The sequence below is a fragment of the Hordeum vulgare genome, chromosome 5H, assembly GCF_904849725.1.
Source record: "Hordeum vulgare subsp. vulgare chromosome 5H, MorexV3_pseudomolecules_assembly, whole genome shotgun sequence".
Taxonomy (NCBI): Eukaryota; Viridiplantae; Streptophyta; class Magnoliopsida; order Poales; family Poaceae; genus Hordeum; species Hordeum vulgare.
Genome location: NC_058522.1, coordinates 190,038,317 through 190,062,926, shown reverse-complemented (window position 1 = coordinate 190,062,926; position 24,610 = coordinate 190,038,317). Strand labels below are relative to the sequence as shown.

The 24,610-nt window shown below is 50.8% G+C and overlaps 1 protein-coding gene across 7 annotated transcripts in view; it reads left to right on the top strand.

Annotated features, from left to right (window-relative positions):
* Positions 1–819: 819 nt before the first annotated feature.
* LOC123399467 overlaps positions 820–24,610 on the top strand; it is a 30,822-nt gene continuing 7,031 nt past the window's right edge. The window contains exons 1-5 of one of the 7 annotated variants that reach the window (XM_045093875.1): positions 820–868; positions 1,840–2,617; positions 16,267–17,018; positions 17,230–17,509; positions 17,602–17,823. In XM_045093875.1, the coding sequence (XP_044949810.1) occupies positions 1,922–2,617; positions 16,267–17,018; positions 17,230–17,509; positions 17,602–17,823 (1,950 nt within the window). In that variant the 5' untranslated portion in view covers positions 820–868; positions 1,840–1,921. Of the gene's footprint in view, positions 968–1,839; positions 2,618–16,266; positions 17,019–17,229; positions 17,510–17,601; positions 17,824–24,610 lie in introns of all 7 variants that reach the window. The other 6 variants (XM_045093873.1, XM_045093877.1, XM_045093874.1 and 3 more) reach the window with 6 other exon arrangements.

Sequence of the window (24,610 nt, the reverse complement as noted above, 5' to 3'; positions counted from 1 at the left end):
CATCTAAAGACACCATGAATGAATTAAACACATCAATGACAATTATGGTTTCTCTAGATTATTTAAGATACACTAATGACATTACTTAAGATACACTAATAACATTACCCTAAACACTAATTAACCCTAAATTAAAAACTTTCTACTCATTAAGCTAATACTTATAACTACAACAAGCTCATCCATATTACCACAAGCTATAAAACAAGCTAACCCTAAAAGACACCAAAATAACGACGAAAGGCATGAACTAGGGGTTTTCCAACATTTCAAAAATTTGTGCAAATAACAAGATTTAAGAAAAAAAAATTGGATGCAAAGGAGATTACCAGAAGCAACAAGGTGATGGAAGGATCCACCGAAGGAAACTACCTTTTGGAGAGGATTTGAGAGGGGGATTGAGGTTTGGAGAGAGGGGAAAATGAGAGTAGACGGGAAAAGCTCGGGCTGGATTGGGGAGAGTGGGTGGGACCCACCCCACTCTGTGTAAGTTACCCAAGCCAGACGCCATGGTGCCCGACGTTTGGGTCTGGGGGACCAGACGCCGTGACCCTTGGCGTCTGGCCCCTTCGCCACGTCATCTGGTCAACGGTGGGGCGGATCAAGTGGGCCTAACCACACGCCATGGTCCCTGGCGTCTCTAGTGCAACCCAGACGTCAGGGATGTTGGTGTCGTGTAAAGAGATCAGATTTGTAACTTTTTTGAGACGTAAATCAAAACTGTATTTTCTTTCTACAAAAGGTTAAAACACAAAATTTTGCCGCAACTGTATGTCCGGAGTGCTTTTTCTCCCCCCCCCCCCCCCCACCCCACCGACAGCTAGTACTGCGTGCCCACGGACTCAATCATGGAACCAATTATTCCAACGTGAGCAGCTCCTCCCATTTCTTCTCTATCCCTCTATCTCTTTCCATCAATCGTTTTCGGATCCTTGCATTGCGTTTGGATTCACCCTGATAGATTCAGGTACTTGCGCGCGCGCTCTATCTCTGTATACCTGTTAGGTTGACTTTGATTTCTTAATATTACCTTGTTTTCTTACCGAACTTGGTGTTGAGACATTTTAGCATTTAGTTTGCATTCTTGTTTGCGGGAAATTTAATATGCATTCAATGCTGTCGTACCGGGGAGTAATTGGTAGCGGGGTTGTCGCTTGTTTTTGTTTTGCTTCTAGAGCGCTTATACTTCGATCTTGGTGTTACTGTAGATAAATTTCTCGTCTTTTCTTGAACAGGCGCCCATTTCTCCATGCGGTTCCTTGATGCTTCTTTGTTCAGCTTGTTTTTCGCAAACTCGTCTCTCTATGTTACCTGCTAATGTTACAAATTTGAACATGGGGTGCTTGCCACAGTTTGGTCAAAGTCATATTCTTTCTCAGATCTCACCATGCTGGTAGCACCTCCACCCCCCATTTAGCAAATTGCTGTGATTTGGACCGCGAAATGCATTTGGTTTCTGTGTCTAATATTGCGCCGTTTTTGTTTCCTCCATCAATCGTTGTCTGGATTAGTATTCTGTTTTAGGGGTCTTGACAAAAGTGCAGTTTTCGAGATCTTGTTTAAAATGCCGTTTTAGGGTGCCTTCTACGGTTTTTACCTAAATCTTGATCGCCTGGTGTTATTCCCGTGATACAGTGTTGCAAACTACTCCCTCCATCCCCAACTACAATTATTATGGTACGGAGGGAGTAGTAGTTTCTTGTAGTCCCCAGCATCATTTCTCGTAAAATTCGACTAATTGCATATAATTTCACATGCATCTTTTGTTGATTTTTCGCACAGAGAATATATTCATTATTACATAACAGACTCTTTGTCTTTTATTTATGGTGCCATCAGTTGTGTTTATGTGAGAGGTTTTCATCATCATTCAGTATTCAGATACCATCCATAAGCTCCATCAGTTTCTAGTGTTTCAGCAATGGTGCTAGGCCTCCGTACTAAGACAAAGAAGGATGCTGCCATCCATGTAGATTTCAACATCTTCATCCAGGAGATAAGTCCATGGCCCCCTTCTGAATCTCTCAAGTCTTTGCGTTCTGTGGTTCTTTTTTGGGAAAATGGTGAACGCAATTCAGGGAAGACAAACACCGTTGCACCTTCAGTCCGCTCAGGTTCCACATCAGGGAAGATCGAATTTAACGAGTTCATAAGCATACAGGTTGTTTTTCAGAAGGAGGACTCATCTGGAAAGTGGCAAAAGAACTTGCTTGAGTTGAATTTATACGAACCAAGGAGGGATAAGCTGAAGGGACAGCATTTGGGGACTGCAACACTAGACTTGGCAGAGCATGCAATGTTTCTCGAGGACACTGCTGTTCCGGTGCCTCTCAACTCTAAGAGGAACTTTAAAAGCAATGCACATCCTATGGTTTATCTTCGAATCCAGCCTTTGGATGGGGACAGGTCAAGCCTTTCCTCTAGAGATGCATTACCAAAAGAGGCATCAGTTGATAAGGATTCAAAGGCCTTTATGTCGGCAACAATGAGTGAGGACTACACTGAGGATGCTGGGTTTGCTTCCTTCACTGATGACGATGAGGAAGAAACTCCATATCCGTACCACTCAGATGGGAATGTGCATACAGGTAGTAATAGATTTCAGGACAATGTCAAGGTAAATACCAAATACAGAGATCCATACTTTGACAAGTCCCTTTTTTCTAACCCAAGTGAAGAAAGCTGCCCTCTCAACAGGAGTGTAATAAACTAGAAACACTTGGGTAGGGGCGTAGGGCATAGGGAGCTTACTACTATCTTCTTGTTTCCACTTTCCTTCACATTTATGAAGTTTTAACTGATATTTAAAGAGGCTTTTTACAGTACCTTTTACTACTGATGAGGGGTGAGTAGTAAAATCCGACTCTTGATTTCCAAGGGTATTTTGTAGACCTTTTGAGTAGGAAATCGTTTTTTGTGGCATTCGTTGTCCCACTCAATATGGAATTTAATTAACCTTGAACGCTGATAACTGAACCTGATTTCCCTTCTTCTATGGCCATTCCTTTCTTTCCAATACCATATTAAATTTTGGCAGAACAGATCGATTATGATTACAATCACAGTACCATCTCCCTAGACTTGTCAAGCTCTGAACTAACTGAACTAGAAGTTGTACTAAAAGACTGAATTTAACAGCAAGTAGTGAACTTTAGGGGTGTGTTTGGTTGCCTCCACCAATTTTTGCCTCCTTGCATCGGTAGAGCCTGACTGAGTAAAAACAGGCTTCAGGCCATGCTCTGCACCATGTTTGGTTACCTGCATTAGGGCAGCAACTGTCCCACCGGCGTTTAGTTGCCTGCGTTCGTCATTCTCGGCTGGGCTGATTGCGCGCATTCAGCCCGATGTCGTGACCTTGCATCCCAATGTGGTGAGCTTACCAGCTACCACCTAACCAGTGTTACATACAATCATAGGATAACAACTGTTAGAGTACTATATATATAGCCATGTAACCTTTCGTATTTACCCTATTGTATAAGGGGTTTTCTGCATATTACACACCTGTACATGTATATATACTGGCCTATGGCCTCCTGGAAATACAAGTTGCATATTTCCTAACATGGTATTAAAGCTAGATCAATTTTTTGCACGTCGCAACTTGTGCTCTTGATCCGCTCCATGCTGCCACTGTCCTCCGTGGCCGTCGCTCGTCGCCGCCCTTCTGCCGTGTGTATCGCAGGACTGGGCCGACTCCTCTCCCCGATCCATTCATCGCTGGATCCCGTCGTCGCCAGTCTCCCTGTGCTGGATCCTGTCAACACCACCAGCCTTCCCGTGATGGATCCCGTCGCTCCCGGGCTGGATCCCGTCGCCAGTCTCCCCGGTCCAGTCAATGCCGTGCCGTTCTGGTCGGATATCCCCGCCGGTCCTCCCTGCTGCTGTTGTTCTGGTTTCCGCCGGATCCCGCCGTCCCGCCGCCGTTCCTGCTGGATCCCGCCGTCCCGCCGCCGCCGTTCCCGCCGGATCCCGCCGTCGGCCGCTGTTCCCGCCGGATCCCGCCGCCGGACCTCCCTGCTGCTGCTGCTCCACATTCCGCCGCTGGATCTCACTGGCCCTCTCTGTTGTTGCTGCTGTTATCGCGTGGTAGTTGCTTAACCCGGGGACCGTAAAAGAGAGAGAGAGAGATGTTTCCCTCGGGTCTGCATGTCCCTTGCTGCCTGGTGACTCCTGCTGCTCCCGTCTCGCATCTGGGTCGTTCCTCGACGCTTGATGTTCGTTCGTTTATATCGCCGTCCCTTTTAGCGTCTTCCGCAGGCTGTGGTGGTAGCTTTGCTGCTCCTCCTCCTGCGAGCTCCACATATGATGATTGTCGCTCTTCCGCGACACCTCTCGCGACTTTCATCGGTTGTACTGGTGCACATGACTCCATCGACTGTGCTTCGCACACGCGTCTACCCTTGGTGCTTGGTGCTTGTCTGCAAACGTCCTTGTCTTCACCACCGGCCTTTGCAGACGATACTGGTCATGCTACATCGTCACACTTAGCGGCTTTCACAGGTGGTAGTGGCCGCTTCTCTCCCGGTGCCATTACGTCGTCTACTTCAACTGTGTACTTCACCGAGGAGGAGATTGCGCGCCTTCGGGCCTTGCTGATTGCCTCTGACTCTCTGTTGTCGGGTGCATCTACATCGACATCTTCCGTTGCGCCCCTGACTGGGTAGAAGATTGTGCGATTTCGATGCTTGATAGCTCCATCTTCTGGTTCTTTATCGACAGGGTCTGTTGGTTTTGCTACGAACTCTTCTGGCATTGTGAGACCACCTTCTACACACGCAGGTACATCCCATGGATTCTTGATACTAGAGCATCTTTTCATATGACTGATGATTCATCAACTCTGTCATCTACTCGACCTTTCGATTCTCCTGTTCATGTTCTTACTGCTGATGGTACTTCTCTCCCGGTTACTGGCCGAGGCACTCTTAGCACTGCATCTTTTCATGTTCCCGATGTTGCTCATGTTCCTCGGCTTACCATGCAACTCATTTCTGGTGGTTAGATTGTTGACTCTGGTTGCAGGGTCATTCTTGACTTCGACTCGTGTTCAGTTCTGGACTGTCACACTGGTGCTCTTCTTGGTGCTGGCCCCCGGCGCCGTGACTCTCAGGGTCTCTGGGAGCTTGACTGGCTTCACCTTCCATCCGCTGCCACCGCAGCCAGTCTCTCCACCTCTGTTGCCTTGTCTACCAACTCTTTTCAGCAGTGGCATCATCGCCATGGTCACTTATGTGGCTCTCGTCTCTCATCCTTAGTTCGGCGTGGTCTTCTTGGATCCGTCTCTCGCGGTGTGTCTTTAGACTGTCAGGGTTGTCGGCTTGGTAAACAGGTTCAGTTACCTTATCCTCATAGCGAGACTGTGTCTCAGCGTCCTTTTGACCTTGTTCACTTTGATGTCTGGGGTCCAAGTCCCTTTGCTTCGAAGGGATGCCATCGCTACTATATTATCTTTATAGATGATTTCTCTCGACATACGTGGATATATTTCATGTCTTCTCGTAGTGAGGTCTTATCTATCTATAAGTGTTTTTCTGCCATGGTTCACACTCAGTTCTCTTCGCATATTCGAGTGTTTCGTGCTGACTCTGCTGGAGAGTATATCTCCAAGATGTTGCGTGGATTTCTTGCTGAGCAGGGTGCCCTTGCTCAGTTTTCTTGTCCTGGTGCTCATGCTTAAAATGGCGTGGCTGAGCGCAAGCATCGTCACCTTCTTGAGACGGCTCGTGCGATGATGATCGCTGCCTCTCTTCCGCCTCACTTTTGGGCTGAGGTTGTCTCCACTTCCACCTATCTCATCAATCTTCAGCCGTCCACTGCTTTGCAAGGTGGCGTTCCTTTAAAGCGTCTGTTTGATCGTTCTCCCGTTCGTTTGTTTGGTTGTGTTTGCTATGTTCTTCTTGCCCCTCGCGAACGCACCAAACTGACCGTTCAGTCTGTTGAGTGTGTCTTCTTAGGCTATAGTGATGAGCATAAGGGCTATCGTTGTTGGGATCCTATCGGTCGTCGGACGCGTATTTCTCGGGATGTGACTTTTGATGAGTCTCGTCCCTTCTACCTGCGCCCATCTTCCTCGACCTTTTCAGTGGAGGATATCTCTTTCCTCACTTTTCCTGACACACCTATCACCCCCATCGAGCCTTTGTCTATTCGTTCTGCTACCTCTGCCTCTCCATCTCTTGCCGATTTGCCGCCACCATCTCCCACGGTTTCCTCACCTAGCATGTCACCGGATTCTGCACCTTCATCTCCGGTGACTTCTTCGTCTCCACCCCCAATTCTACCTTGGCGATTACTCCTTGTATTCTTCCATCTTTTCCTCCGTATTTCACTCGTCGTTCACGTAATGTGGATGCCTCTGCAGATGTGTCGTCCTCCTCGTCTCAGCCTACGTATGGCTTGCGTCCTCGTCCTCGTCCGCCTGTTGACCACCTTGGATTTTCCACCGCCGGTGCTGCTGTTCTTGAGCCGACTTCTTATCGTGAGGCTGTTGTTCATCCTGAATGGCAGTTTGCGATGGCAGAAGAGATTGCTGCTCTTGAACGCACTGGTACATGGGATCTTGTTTCTCTTCCTCCCCGTGTCCGTCCCATCACTTGTAAGTGGGTCTACAAGGTTAAGACTCGTTCCGATGGTTCTCTTGAGCGTTACAAAGCTCGTCTTGTGGCTCATGGCTTTCAGCAGGAGCATGGTCGTGATTACGACGAGACTTTTGCTCCTGTGGCCCATATGACCACTATTTGTACACTTCTTGCCGTGGCCTCTGCACGCCACTGGTCTGTATCTCAACTTGATGTTAAGAATGCCTTTCTTAATGGTGAGCTGCGTGAGGAGGTGTACATGCAGCCACCACCTGGGTATTCTGTTCCTGATGGCATGGTGTGTCGTCTTCGTCACTCTCTCTATGGCCTTAAGCAAGCTCCCCATGCCTGGTTTGAGCGTTTTGCCTCTGTGGTGACTGTCGCTGGTTTTTCAGCAAGTGCTCATGATCCGGCATTGTTTGTCCACCTTTCTCCTTGTTGTCGGACTCTTCTTCTTCTCTATGTTGATGACATGATCATCACTGGTGACGACCCCGAGTATATTGCCTTTGTAAAGGCCCGTCTTCGTGAGCAGTTTCTTATGTCCGATCTTGGACCTCTTCGCTACTTTCTTGGGATTGAAGTCTCTTCTACCTTTGATGGCTTTTTGTATCCCAGGAAAAGTATATCCAGGATCTTCTTGCTCGTGCTGCTCTTACCGACGAGCGCATTGTTGAGACTCCCATGGAGCTCAATGTTCACCTCCGTGATACTGATGGTGACCCCCTGCCTGATCCGACGCGTTATCGTCATCTTGCTAGCAGTCTTGTCTATCTAACTGTCACTCGTCCGGATATCTCTTATCCGGTTCATATTCTGAGTCAGTTTGTCTCCGCTCCCACATCGGTTCACTATAGTCACCTCCTTCGTGTTCTGTGATATCTTCGGAGCACGATCTCTCACCGTCTATTCTTTCCTCGCTCCAGTTCTTTACAGCTTCATGCCTTATTCGGATGCTACGTGGGCTAGTGATCCTTCAGATCGCCGTTCACTTTCTGCTTACTGTGTTTTTCTTGGTGGTTCTCTGATTGCCTGGAAGACGAAGAAACAAACCGCAGTTTCCCGTTCAAGTGCAGAGGCTGAGTTGCGAGCTATGGCTCTTTTGACGGCAGAGATGACTTGGTTACGGTGGTTACTTCAGGATTTTGATGTTTTTGTCACTACACCCACTCTGCTCTTATCTGACAATATAGGTGCTATTAGCATTGCGCGCGATCCTGTGAAGCATGAGCTCACGAAGCATATTGGTGTTGATCCTTTCTATGTGCGCGCTGGTGTGCAAGATCAGGTTATTGCTCTTCAGTATGTGCCTTCCGAGTTACAGTTGACAGGTTTTCTGATGAAGGCCCAGACTAGAGCACAACATGACTTCTATCTCTCGAACCTCAATGTTAATAATCCACCATGAGTTTGAGGGGGGGGGGGGGGTGTTAGAGTACTGTATATGTAGCCATGTAACCTTTCATATTTACCCTATTGTATAAGGGGTTTTCTGCATATTACACACCTGTACATGTATATATACTGGCCTATGGCCTCCTGAAAATACAAGTTGCATATTTCCTAACAACAACAACACCGCAATGACCACGAATTGGGCGAAGATTATCAAGTTCTTCAGCCTGCTCAATCCGATTTGATGTGCACCCTTGCCTACTTTATGGTTGCTCCTCTCTCTGAGCACAAACTTGAAGTAATCATCCTTTGCCTCCTCCCTAGTCTTAACCCTTTGTAGAACCGTAGACTCCTGGAACCCTCTATGAGTAGACCACATACCACTTCCTCTATCAACACAAAAGAACAAGATTTCAACAAGCAGGACAAGCAACACAAGGTGAGAAGCACACATGGAACACAAAGAACATAAAAAATGCATGATTCATATACCCAAAAGCATCGCAAATTCATCCTACCTACTATGGTATCATTCTACCACCACATAAAAAGAGGATGTAATCCTACCACCGCAGGTTTACCATCACCATGAGGGGTTTATATACCACCTCATCAAAATATGCAGGCCATCAACAGTTTTCAAGCCCTATCTACCACAAAATATACATCATCATCATGCATGCCACCACCACCAGAGACCTTTGGACTAGTAGTAGTGCTTGCCCAGCTTGATCCTAAGCCAAAGGGTCCTATGTTCCGCTTCCATCCCAATAACCCAAGACCCTATGCCCTATTGTCGAGGAGGTGGCTAAGAACCACCATCAGAGCCTCCGCACTGAAGCCAATGATGTCCATGATGTTAGGAAAGCAACTTGTATTCCCATGAGGCCATAGGCCAGTATATATACATGTACATGTGGTGGACTATATGCAGGAAACCCCTTATATATTGGGATAAATACAAAAGGGTACATGACTTATATTATAACTCTAACACCCCCCCTCAAACTCATGGTGGATGAACAACACTGAGTTTGGAGAGATAAAAGCCATGTTGTGCTCTAGTTTGGGCCTTCGTCAGGAAATCCGCCAACTGTAACTCGAAAGGCACATACTGAAGAGCAATGACCTGATCCTGCACAGCAGCGCGCACATAAAAAGCATCAACACCAATATGCTTGGTGAGCTTATGCTTCACAGGATCGCGCGCAATGCTAATAGCACCTGTACTGTCAGATAAGAGCAGAGTCGGTGTAGTGACAGAAACACCAAAATCCTGAAGTAACCACCGTAACCAAGTCACCTCTGCCATCAAAAGAGCCATCGCTCGCAACTCAGCCTCTGCACTCGAACAGGAAACTGCAATCTGTTTCTTCGTCTTCCAGGCAATGAGAGAACCACCAAGAAAAACACAGTAAGCAGAAAGTGAACGGTGATCCGAAGGATCACTAGCCCACGTAGCATCCGAATAGGCCTGAAGCTGTAAAGAACTAAAGCGAGGAAAGAATAGACGGTGAGAGATCGTGCCCCGAAGATATCGGAGAACACGGAGGAGATGACTATAGTGAACCGATGTGGGAGCAGAGACGAACTGACTCGGAATATGAACCGGATAAGAGATATCCGGACGAGTGACAGCTAGATAAACAAGACTGCCAACAAGATGACGATAATGCGTCGGGTCAGACAGGGGATCACCATCAGTAGCAGAGAGGTGAACATTGAGCTCCATAGGAGTCTCAACAATGCGCTCATTAGTAAAAGTAGCACGAGCAAGAAGATCCTGGATATACTTTTCCTGGGATATAAAAAAGCCATCAGAGGTAGAAGAGACTTCAATCCCAAGAAAGTAGCGAAGAGGTCCAAGATCAGACATAAGGAACTGCTCACTAAGACGGGCCTTAACAAAGGCAATATACTCGAGGTCATCCCCAGTGATGACCATGTCATCAACATAGAGAAGAAGAAGAGTCCGACCACGAGGAGAAAGGTGAATGAATAATGCTGGATCATGAACACTGGGTGAAAAACTAGCGGCAGTCACCACAGAGGCAAAACGCTCAAACCATGCGCGAGGGGCTTGCTTAAGGCCATAGAGAGAGCGACGAAGACGACATACCATGCCATCAGGAACTGAATAGCCAGGTGGTGGCTGCATATACACCTCCTCACACAGCTCACCATTAAGAAAAGCATTCTTAACATCAAGCTGAGAGATAGACCAGTGGCGTGTAGAGGCCACGACAAGAAGTGTACGAAAAGTGGTCATATGAGCCACATGAGCAAAAGTCTCGTCATAATCACGACCATGCTCCTGCTGAAAACCACGAGCCACAAGACGAGCTTTGTGACGCTCAAGAGAACCATTGGAGCGAATCTTAACCTTGTAGACCCACTTACAAGTGATAGGACGGACCCCGGGAGGAAGGGAAACAAGATCCCACGTACCAGTGCGCTCAAGAGCAGCAATCTCCTCTGCCATCGCAAACTGCCATTCAGGATGAACAACAGCCTGATGATAAGTAGTCCGCTCAAGAACAGCAGCACCAGCGGTGGAAAATCCAAAACGATCAACAGGCGGACGAGGACGAGAACGCAAGCCATAAGTAGGCTGAGATGAGGATGACGACACATCCACAGAGGCATCCACAGAACGTGAACGACGAGTGTAACATTGAGGAAAAGATGGAACAATGGAAGGAGAAATCGCCAAGGTAGAATCGGGGAGTGGCGACGAAGTCACCGGAGATGAAGGTGTAGAATCCGGTGTCATGCTAGGCGAGGAGACCCTGGAAGATGGTGGCGAAAAATCGAGTGGAGGTGGAGAAGCAGAGGGAGCGGAACGAATAGGCAAAGGCTCGACGGGTGTGATAGGTGTGTCAGGAAAAGTGAGGAAAGAGATCCTCCACGGAGAAGGTCGAGGAAGATGGGCGTGGGTAGAAGGGACGAGACTCATCGAAAGTCACATCCTGAGAGATACGCATCCGACGACCGATAGGATCCCAACAACGATAGCCCTTATGCTCATCACTATAGCCTAAGAAGACACACTCAACAGACCGAGCAGTTAGTTTGGTGCGTTCGCGGGGGGCAAGAAGAACATAGAAACACAACCAAACAAGCGAAGCATCGAATAATCGGGGGAACGATCAAAAAGACGCTCGAAAGGAACACCACCCTGTAGAGTAGCGGAAGGCTGGAGATTGATGAGATAGGTGGAGGTGGAGACGGCCTGAGCCCAAAAATGAGGCGGGAGAGAGGCAACAATCATCAATGCACGAGCCATCTCAAGAAGATGACGATGCTTGTGCTCAGCCACGCCATTCTGAGCGTGAGCACCAGGACAAGAGAATTGAGAGAGAGTCCCTTGCTCAGCAAGAACACCACGCAACATCTTAGAGATATACTCGCTAGCGAAATCAGCACGAAACACACGAATGGGATAAGAGAACTGAGTATGAACCATGACAGCAAAACGCTTATAAATGGACAACACCTCACTACGAGAAGTCATGAAATAAAGCCATGTGTAACGAGAGAGGTCATCTATGAAAATAATATAGTATTTATGATCCCCTTTCGAAGCGAAGGGAGCCGGACCCCATACATCGGAATGAACTAAATCAAAAGGACGCTTAGACACCGACTCACTATGTGGATATGGTAACTGAATCTGCTTGCCAAGACGACAACCCTGACACTCTAAAGAGGCATCTCCTGAGACAGACCCAGAAGACCTCGACGAACTAACGACGACAAACGAGAACCACACAGATGACCAAGTCGATGATGCCACTGCTGGAAGGAACCAGTAGCCGAGGCGACCAAAGCGGAAGAACTGGCGATAGAGTGGGCAACGGAAGGAACATGAAGCCAGTCCAACTCCCAAAGACCCTCAGAATCACGGCGGCGAGGACCAGCCCCAACCAGAGTGTGCGTGCGACGGTCCTGGACAGAACAAGAGTCATGGTCAAGGATGACACGACAACCAGAATCAGCAAGTTGACCAGCGGAAAACAGATTCATGGTAAGTCGAGGAACATGAGCAACATCTGGAACATAATAAGGAGTGGTAAGATTGCCTCTACTAACGACAGAAAGGGGAGTACCATCAGTGGTGAGGACGGACACGAACAGGAGAATCAAGCGATCAAAGAGAGGACAGAGTGGAAGAATTAGAAGTTATATGAAAGGAAGCTCCAGAGTCCAGAACCCATGGGGATGTACCTGACTGTGTAGAAGGTGGTTGCTCAGTGCGGGAAGCCTTAGTCATAGAACCAGCAGTACCCGTCGAGGAAGAACCTGAAGCAGCGAGCAGACGCTTAAGTCTCAGAATATCCTGCTCAGTCAAAGCGATGGCTGAAGCTATCCAGGTAGATGACGAAGTCGCTGTAGATGATGAGCGCGCCTTGCGCAAGTGTTTCTTCTTCGTGTAGCAGTGGGACTCAATATGACCATCATTGTTGCAGCAGCCACAATGTGAACGGGGGCGTCCTGAGCCGCCCGAAGGAGTGGGCAAGAGCGGCTGAGCACTCGAGCGAAAGGGGGTCGGTGCAGCAGGTGGCATAGAAAAGTCCGAGCAGCGAGCACCGAGGGAACCTCCAGCAAACCAGCACCACGTAAGCGAGTCTCCTCAGCACGAATCTCAGAAAGTGCCTCCATGAAAGAAATACGGCCACGAGCAAACAACTGAGCACGCCGAGGCTCAAACTCCTTACGGAGCCTAGACATGAACTCGTAGACGCGATGAAACTCCATCGGCCTAGACAGCCTGGCAACAGGGGCAACTACGACAACCAGCACTGCGGAGAGAATCAAGCTGGCGCCAGATAGTAGAACTCTGTGCATAGAAGTCATCAACAGTAGAGTCACCCTGCTGAAGAACATGCTCCTGACGAACCACAGAGAGGTATAAGGCATCACCAGAGGGCTCATAGCGCTGACGAAGGCGAGTCCACATCTCAAAGACAGTAGGAAGGCCCAGAAACTCAGAGGCAAATTGAGGCAGAACACTGGTAGTGAGAACAGCTGCAGCACGGGCATCATCATCAAGCCACTGGTTGTAAACAGACAGAGCACCATGATACATGTGAAGAGCCTCCTCATAAGTCAAAACCTTCTCATCATAAGCACGAATAGCAGCCTCATCAGCAACCTTAGCCGCATCCTTCTTCGTAGCTTGAGGAGCATCCGCGGGAAGAACCGGTGGAGTCGGAGGAGTGGAAGCCATAGGAGGAACCGGACGTGGCGGACAACAGACCTCGCCAGAGAGAACTCCCCAGAGACGGATGCCACGCATGTGAATGCGCATGAAGCCAGTGAACTCGGTGTAGTTAGTTCCATCGAAGATCACCGAACAGCGAGGGACCGCAACATAGCCAGATGCAGTAGACATTTTTTTTAGGGAAGGAAATCAGTCAACGGATCGGAAACCGCGTCGACTGGAACCGCGAGAGCCGATCTGGAAACCGCGTCGGCTGGAACTGCTAGAGCCGATTTGGAATCGCAGCAGTCGGGGCGGCGTTCCCGTGGGTGGTGGAGATTCGCGGCAGCAGCCCGATCCGCGCCTGATCCGGCGATAGCATCGTCTAGCGGCGGGATCGGGCCTGAAACAAGGAGCCGCAGCAACGGAATTCCTCCTGGGACGATGGCAGCTCTGCAGATCGGGTCAAGGGAACCGAGATGTGTTCCAGCGGGACCAGACAAGAGCACGAGACGCCTCGCCAAGGGAGAAGCGACGGCTGTGGGTTGGGATCGAGAGGAGCACAATTGTGCGTGCTAAAAAAACCTAAGCTCTAATACCATGTTAGGAAAGCAACTTGTATTCCCATGAGGCCATAGGCCAGTATATATACATGTACAGGTGGTGAACTATATGCAGGAAACCCCTTATATATTGGGATAAATACAAAAGGGTACATGACTTATATTATAACTCTAACACATGATAGTGTTGTAGAGGAAAGGGTGGACGTCGACATGCTTGCTCTCCCTGATGGCGGATGCCACCTCCTTGACGACATTGGTCATGATGCTAAGGACGCTCAGCTCCTCCTCCATTAAGGCGCTCCTCTTCCTCCTCTTCCACTCATGATCAGGACCGTGACCACCAACAACAGCCTTCTCAGGGCCATCAAGGATGACCGTCTACGACTCATGGGTCTCTAAATACTCGGGCATAAGCGAACCAAGAGGCTCGCTGGAGTGCATCGCATGCTTGCCGGTACCTAGACCCCAGGATAAGATGGTCTGCATCCGAGTAGTTCTGCGTGGGCTTGTTGAGGTACTCATCATCCTTGGGGTGATCCTAAAAAGGAAGACAACATTGTTAGTTGTGATTTGCATGTTTAATCAGGTGAAACAAGTGGTAGATTAGCTATCCGCGATGTGGCCTTGGTAGTGCCCTGCCTCCAACGGAATGGTGAAGGTGTCTTGATCCCACTATGCTCACTAAGGTCTCTAAGATCTGACACTTGGATCCATCTTGCTCTCCACTTCCTAAGATGGTTGTACACCTGTGTTGAGGTCACCTATGTGCCACAAAACTCAAAAAAGGCTTGGTAACGACGTTCAGACGCACCTTCTTGAAGCTCTTATCTGTCCTCACGCCACTTGCGATGATCTCACACATCTTGTTAAATACGAAGGTGGACAGGAAAGGCTGGATTTCATTGTGTTCCCCTTCATTGATCCCCTCATCTGTGCTTTTCCAGCCTTAGTGGTCGCCTTAGTAGCTGTCGTAGGCATCACCACTAATGATGGGCGCACAGGCCCCTCAAAAATATCTGAATCAGGAGGCATCAACTGAGATATCGGTTGGGAGTACTCAATATAAGAGGTAAAGATATGATTCTCGAACACAATGGCCTTCGGTGGTCATGTCCTACAATGGTTAGCATCAGGACTACTGAACAAAGATAATGCATACTACACATGGACTGATCATCAAGCTCAACACACTAGCATATCTCTAGCAAACTACATCATGAAGGTCAACACACTACCACGTCTACCATACTAGCATTGAAACTGACATGGAAAACATCTACCACAACATCATGGGCATCATGAGTGCCGAGAAGCAAAACCTACCACGGTACCAAAATGGCAACCACTAGCATCTAATCTACCACATCCTCACACAACATCATAAAGCAACACTTGCAAAATCTACCATACTACCTGCAGATCTACTCCTACACATCCTCACAGATATAAGGTCTAACGAGTAAGGAGCATTTGAAATGCAATGATCGGAGGATCAGGGAGGGGGCAGGGAACAACTCGGAGAAGAGGAGGACGAAGGATCGCCGCTGCCGACCGGAGAAGCAGGGAGGAGGCAGGGAACAACTCGGAGAAGAGGAGGACGAAGGATCGCCGCTGCTGACCGGAGAACATGATGCCTCTTACCCGCTCGTCGGTGAAGAAGCAGCCTGGGACGGATAGCTCGAAGAGGGGGGGGGGGGGGGATGCCCGCGGGCGGTGATCTGAAGGGGGCCAAACAGGGTGAGGGAGTTGGCGGGAGGCGACTGAATTCCTCCCGTTGCTTTTTTGGGGATGCACGCAAGCTCACACCATCTCCCCACTTGCGCGAGCTCGACTTCGTGTTCTGATGGAGGACTCGGGAACCGAGATCATGGGTGACCCAACCCGGGAACGGAGGAGTGTCAAGGACTCTATGCACCACTCCGGCACAAGACAGAAGCAAGGATGGGCTAGCCCGGGCCAAGTCCACCCTGATCGGCCCGACCCGACTCTTGTACCCCTGGCTCGACCACCTATAGAAGACGAGACAGGAATCCTAGAGGAGGAGAGGAAGAAAGTTGTAACAGTAGTTGGACCTCACCGGAGAGCATTCCGCCTTTGGTGACACCCCCCCCCCCCCCCCAAGACAATCTCAATAACAGAAGCAGGAGTAGGGTAATACAACCTACATTTTGGGCACTAGTAAAACTAACCTGAACCTTTACGAAAATAAATGCCCCACAACGATTCGAGGGGACTGTATCAGTCGTCTATTTGACAATCCTTTGATTTTGTACACACTGTTACTCTCAAGTCAAGCCATAGCTGTTGGAATGGTTTTGTTGTACATTCCATACTTTGTCTCTCGCTTTACTCAACTCCATTGAGTAAACACCGTGCGAACACAGCACGAGACTCACATATCTGCCTACTACTTTCAATAAGAACAGCAATGGTGTAATTCAGTTCTGTTGTTTATTTCCATCTCCAGTTAATTATATAATCTTCTTATTTGCACCATCTCAATGTAGTCTGAATTTTCCAGGGGAAGGATGCCAGGGTATTTGGCAATGAAAGCACCAGCTCATCATTAGATTCCCAGCGTGAAATGCCATCTTCCAGTACAAAAGCGCGTAGTGAAGAAGTTGAAAAGCATCCAATTCAAATGCAAAAGAAAACCATCTATCGAGGGACAGATTTACCGGGAGAACAATTTCCATCTATTCCGCCACACAATGCTCTCAGAACTGGTCGTAAAATGTCTTTTTCTTATGGTATGGCTGACTCCAACCAGAGGCAATTTAGCGAGAAAACTTACAACACTTTAACTAGTGATAGAGCTAAGAATATGAGGTTCAGTATGAGACTTCCAGATATTAATGGAAGCACCATAAGTAAGAAAGTTGATTCTCAGAAGGAACAAGTGAAGGAAGTTGATTCCGAAGATATCTTGATCGCTCATGATACTAAAAGCAGTGCTGGTAATGGAATGCAAGCTCAGGCACCAGTGCGTATTTCAAATAATCGAAGTGACAACAAAGTTCGAGAACTTGAACGTAAGGTTGAGTTGCTTGAAACTGAGCTGCAAGAAGCCGCTGCTTCTGAGATAGGCCTTTATTCTGTGGCTGCCGAACATGGCAGCTCGGCAAACAAGGTCCATACACCTGCACGAAGGCTCTCTAGGCATTTTGTTCATGCATTTAAAAACTGTCCGAGAGAAAAGATGGGAAGTGCAGCAAGGAGTTCTTCCTCTGGGCTGGTTTTTGTTGCAAAAGCTTGTGGATACGATGTCGCAAGGTGCATTGAATTTTTCCTCTTATGTTCAGGTCTTCATATTCCAAGGAATGGCTACTTTTTGGCATGGAATATTCGATGAATTGATAACCTTTGCGTGCATAACTTTGTTCTCTGGCCATTATGTACAGTGCAGTATATGTTATTTCTTCAGTAATTTTGAAATTTATAATGTATTTTGATGTCTGTGTTCTTCCATAATTTTTCCGATCAGGCTGAGTTTCTGGTTGTCAAACTGTGTGGTGCTGCGAGCAATTGTTACTGAAACTTCTAAGCAATCAGACATTGGAAATGACATTAATGCTACTGATTATAGTTCAAAAACAGCACCGAGGAGAAATTCCGCATCAATGTGGGAATCGCTTAATCGGAAGAAAGGGAACTTCCTTTCACCTGAGTTTGATAACTGGGAAGATATTGATACGTTTATAGCTGCACTAAAGAAGATTGAATCATGGATATTCTCACGGATTGTAGAGTGCATTTGGTGGCAGGTTTGTTTCCTTATTAGTTTGAATCTTTGTTGCATGTACTTTCTCCTGTAGGATTTTGTAAATTTTGTACACTACAAAATCTTACTTTGCAGGCATTTACACCACACATGCAATCTGCTTATATCAGTACTGAATCAAAGACTGGTTTGAATGCAAAGAAATGTTACGGAAAGATTACTGTTGTGGGCAATCAGCAACAAGCAACCTTGTCAATAGACATATGGAAGAAGGCTTTCAAACAGGCATCAGAGAAGATTTGCCCTGTAAGGGCAGCTGGACACGAGTGTGGGTGCCTGCCTATGTTGGCCAAGTTGGTGAGCTTCCTATAATTGATAGGACTCGCTCATATTTTCTGCTTTACATATATAAATGCATATTCCTTGCCTTGGAAGGTACTTGCGATCATCACATTGAATAATAAATTAGAATCGGAATTCCTGACATTTCTGATGAGATAGATAATTTTTAGTGCAAAAAAAGTAAAATACTATTGCTTTTTTAGTTTCACCACAACTCATAATAAACAGACTCCAGCCACTGTGTGAGCATCATGTTTATTATCTTCAAACTTTGGATCTTGTCGAATCTGTATATGTACATAATTTGACCATTAAGTTCTTATGATGATACTTACTACTTTTCCCAAAATTGCTAGTTATATTGTTTATTGGGACTGTTAAGCATTTATCGTATCTTTTGAACCTTTTTCCACAGAACCATAACTTGTGCTCTATTAATTCACACAACACCCAAATACTCTTTCTTGGAACAAACTGACATATTGGGCCCAGATTTCAGAGCCTGCAAGCACATATCTGCTGGTGAGGTGGATATGGGCCTCACTTGTCAGCCTATTCCTCTTTTTTTTGTTTTTTGGTAAAGGTCAATTTTATTAACTCAAAATGTAGGTTCAAGAAGATACAAAGCATATTGAGCATACACCCGGCCTCTTAATGACTAGGATGCATCACAGCCAACAAGAACATATGGAAATAAAAATAAGGATATAGTAAAATCCTAAAAGACCAAAAGTAGCCTAAGATGAATAGGATGGAGGGCCCAGATGTCAAAAAGCCTATTCCCCTTATTCTTACCTTCCTCTCCCTCCTCCGAAAGCCTATTCCCCTTATTCTTACTGTTATGACCGGCTTGGCCTATGGCCGGCGTAGGCCCATTGGGCGTTAATATTAGCGGCTTGGCGCGCAAGTTATCTTAGGTAAATTACTTTAGGAAAGTTATCTTAGGCTCGAGTTATAAATACTAGTTGTAAGACATCAATTGAGATCAAGCAATAAAGATATTATCTTCTGTTGCCCGGCTCTCCAAGGAGCCGGAACCCTAGCCTCCGCCGCACCTAACCCTAGCCGCGACGGCGCCATCTCGCCGGCGCGCCCGCTCCAGCCCTCGCTCCCCTCCTCCCTGCCCGTACAACCTACGCCGGAGGCCCGGTAGGAACCCTAGTCCTACCAATTTGGTATCCAGAGATTTCAGGCTGATCATGTCGCTCCCTCCACCACCGCCGCCGCTCAACACCACCACCGCCCCACTGCCGCAAACCACCACCACCGCCCCGCCGCCGCTGCCGCTCATGTCCGGGACCGCTCCCTCGCCAGTGCCGATCATCACCGCGGAGGAGCCGCTCCCCATACTCTCGCCCGAGGCGATGTCGGGCACCCTGCGGGAGCTTGTCCAAGCGGTCCGAGGCATCAGCCTCTACCTCGCTGGGACCCAACCCCCGCCGCCGAGCGTCGCCCCCACTACCTACGGGCCGCCGTCGCTGCCGTGGGCCACCCCGGCCTTCCAGCCGCTCCACGGAGGGGCGCCGCCGCCGCCGCCGCAGCTGCTGCTGCAGCACTACCACGCCGCGGGCACTCCCTGGCCGGTGTGGCCGGCCACCACCGCGCCGCTGGGGGGGGGGGGCTGCCCCACCAGTCGCTACCGGCCACCACGACGCAGGCTCCGGCGCCGCACCAGCAGCCGCCGCCGCCATCAACAGCAGCACCTCCAGCGCCCCGAACCACCGGTCGGCCCCTGCACCAGGTGCAGTTCCCGTCATCGCCATCACCAATTCCCGCGTGGGCAGCCGGATCATCTTCGGGTCCGATCTATACCCCGGCACCGGAACACCCGGCGCCCTCTCTTCCGTTCGAGCGGCCCTCCAGCTCGGCGCCCTACGGCCCGGAGTTTCCCGACCCGGCATACGCGATGCCACCGACATCCGCGGCTCCCGGACACGGCGGGCCGACATCTCCTCGGTTCGCGAAGCTGAACTTCACCACTTACGACGGCGCGGAAGACCCCCTCAACTGGCTCAACCAGTGCGAGCAGTTCTTTCGGGGGCAGCGGACGCTCGCGTCGGATCGCACCTGGCTCGCGTCCTATCATCTCCGTGGTACTGCCCAGACTTGGTACTACGCCCTCGAGCAGGACGAGGGCGGCATGCCACCGTGGGACCGATTTCGCGAGCTCTGCCTTCTCCGGTTTGGCCCCCCCATCCGTGGCAGCCGACTGGCAGTCCTCGGCCGCTTACCGTTTACCTCAACGGTCCAGGACTACGCCGACCGATTCCAAGCCCTGGCATGCCACGCGCCAGGCATATCCGCGTCTCGGCGCGCTGAGCTCTTTGTGGGTGGCCTACTGGACCATATTCACGTGGATGTCGAGCTCCGGGAACCCCCCGACCTTCAGTCCGCCATGTACTACGCCCGGGCCTTCGAGCAGCGGGCCCAGGCACTGCAGCAACCGCCCGGACGGGGCGGCCGCCAGCTCAGTCGACCCGCGCCGACCCTTCCAGCACCGGGCCGGCCTCCGCCAGCCGCAACGGCCGCACCTCCGGCCACCACACGGACCTTCCGCAGGTTGTCCCCGGCCGAGCAGCATGAGCGTCGACGTCAGGGTCTCTGCTTTAACTGCGATGAGCCCTACACGCCGACACATGTCTGCCCCCGCCTCTTCTACTTGGAGACGGCCGACTACACCGAGGCGGACGAGACGAACGACGCACCAGACACGGCCGCAGATTCTACGGCGACGGCCTGCGTCGTCTCTCTCCACGCCCTCGCCGGCATCCGTCATGAGCGGACCATGTTGCTGCCCGTGACGATCCATGGCGAGCAGCTGGTGGCCCTGCTGGATACGGGCTCCACTCATAACTTCCTGCCCGAGGCAACCATGCGTCGTCTAGCTATTCCGACCACGGGCGGGGAGCGCCTTCGGATCACGGTGGCCAACGGTGACCGCCTCCAGTGTCATGGACTCGCCCGCGACGTTCCCATCACCATCGGGGGCGAACACTTTTCCATTACCTGTGCCGGCATCGACCTCGGCTGTTTCGACTTCATCCTCGGTGTGGACTTTCTCCGGACCCTCGGGCCCATCGTGTGGGACTTCGACGCCCTCACGATGACATTCTGGCGGCTGGGACGCCAAATTCGGTGGGACGGCATTGGGGGCGCTTCGCCCGCCGTGCCACATCTTCAGCTAGCCGCCGCCTCCTCCGAGACCGAGCACCCTCTGCTGGATCCACTTCTGCAGCAACATAGCGTCCTCTTCGACGAGCCGCGGGGACTCCCACATGCTCGGGTATACGACCATCGCATTCACCTTGCTCCGGGCTCCACTCCCGTGGCGGTGCGACCTTACCGCTACCCTCAGCTGCAGAAGGATGAGTTGGAGAGACAGTGTGCCCTTATGCTCGCAGCGGGCATCATCCGGATCTCGACGTCACCCTTCTCCGCGCCGGTCCTTCTCGTCCGCAAGACAGATGGCACGTGGCGTTTCTGCATCGACTACCGCGGCCTGAACGCGCTCACACTCAAGGACAAGTTTCCGATACCGGTGGTCGACGAGCTCTTGGATGAGCTTCATGGGGCGCGCTTCTTCACCAAACTCGATCTCCGGTCGGGCTATCACCAGGTGCGCATGCATCCACACGACATCGCCAAGACGGCGTTTTGCACCCACCATGGCCACTTCGAGTTCTTGGTGATGCCTTTCGGCCTCGCCAATGCCCCGGCGACTTTCCAGGCCCTGATGAACGACATTCTGCGACCCTACTTACGGCGGTTTGTGCTTGTTTTCTTTGATGATATTCTTATCTTCAGCGCCACCTGGGCCGAGCACCTCCAGCACGTCGCCATCGTCTTCAACGAGCTTCGGGCGCACGACCTCCACCTCAAGCGCTCGAAGTGCTCGTTCGGGACACCTACTGTTGCCTACCTCGGCCATGTCATCTCGGCCGACGGGGTGGCTATGGACGCCGACAAGGTGGCAGCTGTCTCCGCCTGGCCGACGCCTCACTCGCCGCGGGCTCTCCGCGGGTTCCTCGGCCTCGCAGGATACTACCGGAAATTTATTCGGGAGTTCGGGCTCATCGCGGCACCTCTCACGCGGCTGCTCCGCCGCGATGCTTTCGCCTGGGACGACGAGGCGACAGCGGCATTCGAGGCCCTCAAAGGGGCCCTCACGACGGGTCCCGTCCTCCAGATGCCCGACTTCGACCGGCCGTTCGTGGTGGACTGTGACGCGTCGGGCGTGGGCTTCGGCGCCGTGCTTCATCAGGGCGAGGGGCCCATTGCTTTCTTCAGCCGGCCTTTTGCTCCGCGCCATCTTAAGTTGGCGGCGTACGAGCGGGAGCTCATTGGCCTGGTGCAGGCCGTGCGCCATTGGCGGCCGTACTTGTGGGGACGGGTCTTCCACATCCGTACGGACCATTACAGCTTGAAGTTTTTACTGGACCAACGACTGTCGACTGTGCCGCAGCACCAGTGGATCAGCAAGCTCTTCGGCTTCGACTTCTCCGTCGAGTATCGTCCGGGCCGCCTTAACACCGTGGCCGACGCGCTGTCCCGTCGCGACTCCGATCTCGCTCCTTCCACCGACGAGGTCACTGGGGTGTCCCTGTGCATCCGATCCGGGCCGACGTTCGGCCTCTTCGCCGACATCCGCCGCGCAACTGCAACAGCCGACGACGCCGTTCTTCTCCAGCAGCAGCTCACGGCCGGTGACCTTGAGGAGCCCTGGCGCTTCACTGATGGACTGCTTCTCCATGGGCGCCGGATCTTTGTTCCGGCGCATGATGATCTCCGTCACCAGGTGCTCCAGCTCGCCCACTCGGCAGGTCATGAGGGTGTGCAGAAAACCCTCCATCGTCTTCGCGCTGACTTCTACATCCCCGGCGATCGCGCACTCGTCCGCGACTGGGTTCGGTCTTGCCAGACATGCCAGCGCAACAAGACGGAGACCCTGAGACCGGCTGGGTTACTTCAGCCCTTGGAGGTGCCGTCTCAGGTTTGGGCGGATATTTCCATGGACTTCATCGAGGGCCTTCCCAAGGTGGGCGGCAGGTCGGTCATCCTTACGGTGGTCGACCGCTTTTCTAAGTATGCCCACTTCATCGCGCTCGGTCATCCGTACACGGCGGCGTCCGTGGCCCGGGCCTTCTTCGACGGCATCGTTCGCTTACACGGATTCCCAGCTTCGATCGTCAGTGATCGGGACCCGGTGTTCACGGGACATGTCTGGCGCGACCTCTTCAGGATGGCGGGCGTCCAGCTTCGCCTGAGTACGGCATTTCATCCTCAGACGGACGGTCAGTCCGAGGTGGTTAACAAGGTCATTGCCATGTATTTGCGTTGTGTGACAGGTGATCGGCCTCGAGCTTGGGTGGACTGGCTCTCTTGGGCGGAGTACTGCTACAACACCTCCTATCACTCCGCCCTTCGTGCCACGCCATTTGAGGTGGTATATGGGCGTCCGCCCCCGCCTATACTTCCGGTGGACCCGGCGACGGCTCGGACAGAGATTGCGGGTGACCTTATCCGCACCCGTGACGAGATGCTTGCTGAGGTCCGTCAGCGTCTCCTTCAGGCCCAGCAGCTGGCCAAGCACTACTACGACAATCACCATCGCGAGGCGGAATTCGCCGTGGGTGATTGGGTGTGGCTGCGTCTTCTCCACCGCTCTACGCAGTCACTCGACCCGCGCGCGAAGCGCAAGCTCGGCCCTCGCTACGCTGGACCCTTCCCTATCGTGGAGCGCATTGGGAAGGTGGCCTATCGTCTTTAGCTGCCAGACCACGCTCGTATCCACGACGTCTTCCATGTGGGGCTACTCAAGCCCTTCTGTGGCGAGACACCGGCGGCCCTTCCGGCGCTTCCTCCAATCGCCGATGGTCGCATTCTTCCGGAACCAGCCAAGGTGTTGCAGGCACAACTTCGACGTGGCGTGTGGTTCCTCCTCGTTCAGTGGACGGGTCTTCCGGAGGAGGAGGCTACGTGGGAGCAGTGTGAGGAATTCCGCCAACACTATCCAAACTTTCAGCTCGAGGACGAGCTGTTTGTGCAGGCGGGGAGAGATGTTATGACCGGCTTGGCCTATGGCCGGCGTAGGCCCATTGGGCGTTAATATTAGCGGCTTGGCCCGCAAGTTATCTTAGGTAAATTACTTTAGGAAAGTTATCTTAGGCTCGAGTTATAAATACTAGTTGTAAGACATCAATTGAGATCAAGCAATAAAGATATTATCTTCTGTTGCCAGGCTCTCCAAGGAGCCGGAATCCTAGCCTCCGCCGCACCTAACCCTAGCCGCGACGGCGCCATCTCGCCGGCGCGCCCGCTCCAGCCCTCGCTCCCCTCCTCCCTGCCCGTACAACCTACGCCGGAGGCCCGGTAGGGACCCTAGTCCTACCACTTACCTTCCTCTCCCTCCTCCCATCTGCAGGGCTATATCTTGCTTATAGCGTGCTGTATGCCCGGCTCCCTGAAGGTTTTCCGCTGCTCGCTATAGTACAGGGCCGGCCTGTTAGTTTGCTCGTAGCTGCGCTCGATCCGTTCCTTTGCTGGTTCGCTTCAGCTTTCTTCCTTTTCTTCCGGTTTTCTCTATTGCTTCAATGGTTTTCTTTTTTTCTTTGTTTTTCTTCATTTGTCTCCGGTTTTATTATTTTCACCGGTTTCTTTGTTTATTTATCGGCTTCACCTTTTCTTTGTTTCTTTCTTTGTTTTTTTTTTCTTTCTTTTCCTTTTAGCTTCACTGGGTTTCTTTGTTCTTTTCTTCGTTGTAAATTTGTTTTTTTTGTTTTCTTTCGTTCTTCGTTATAATTTG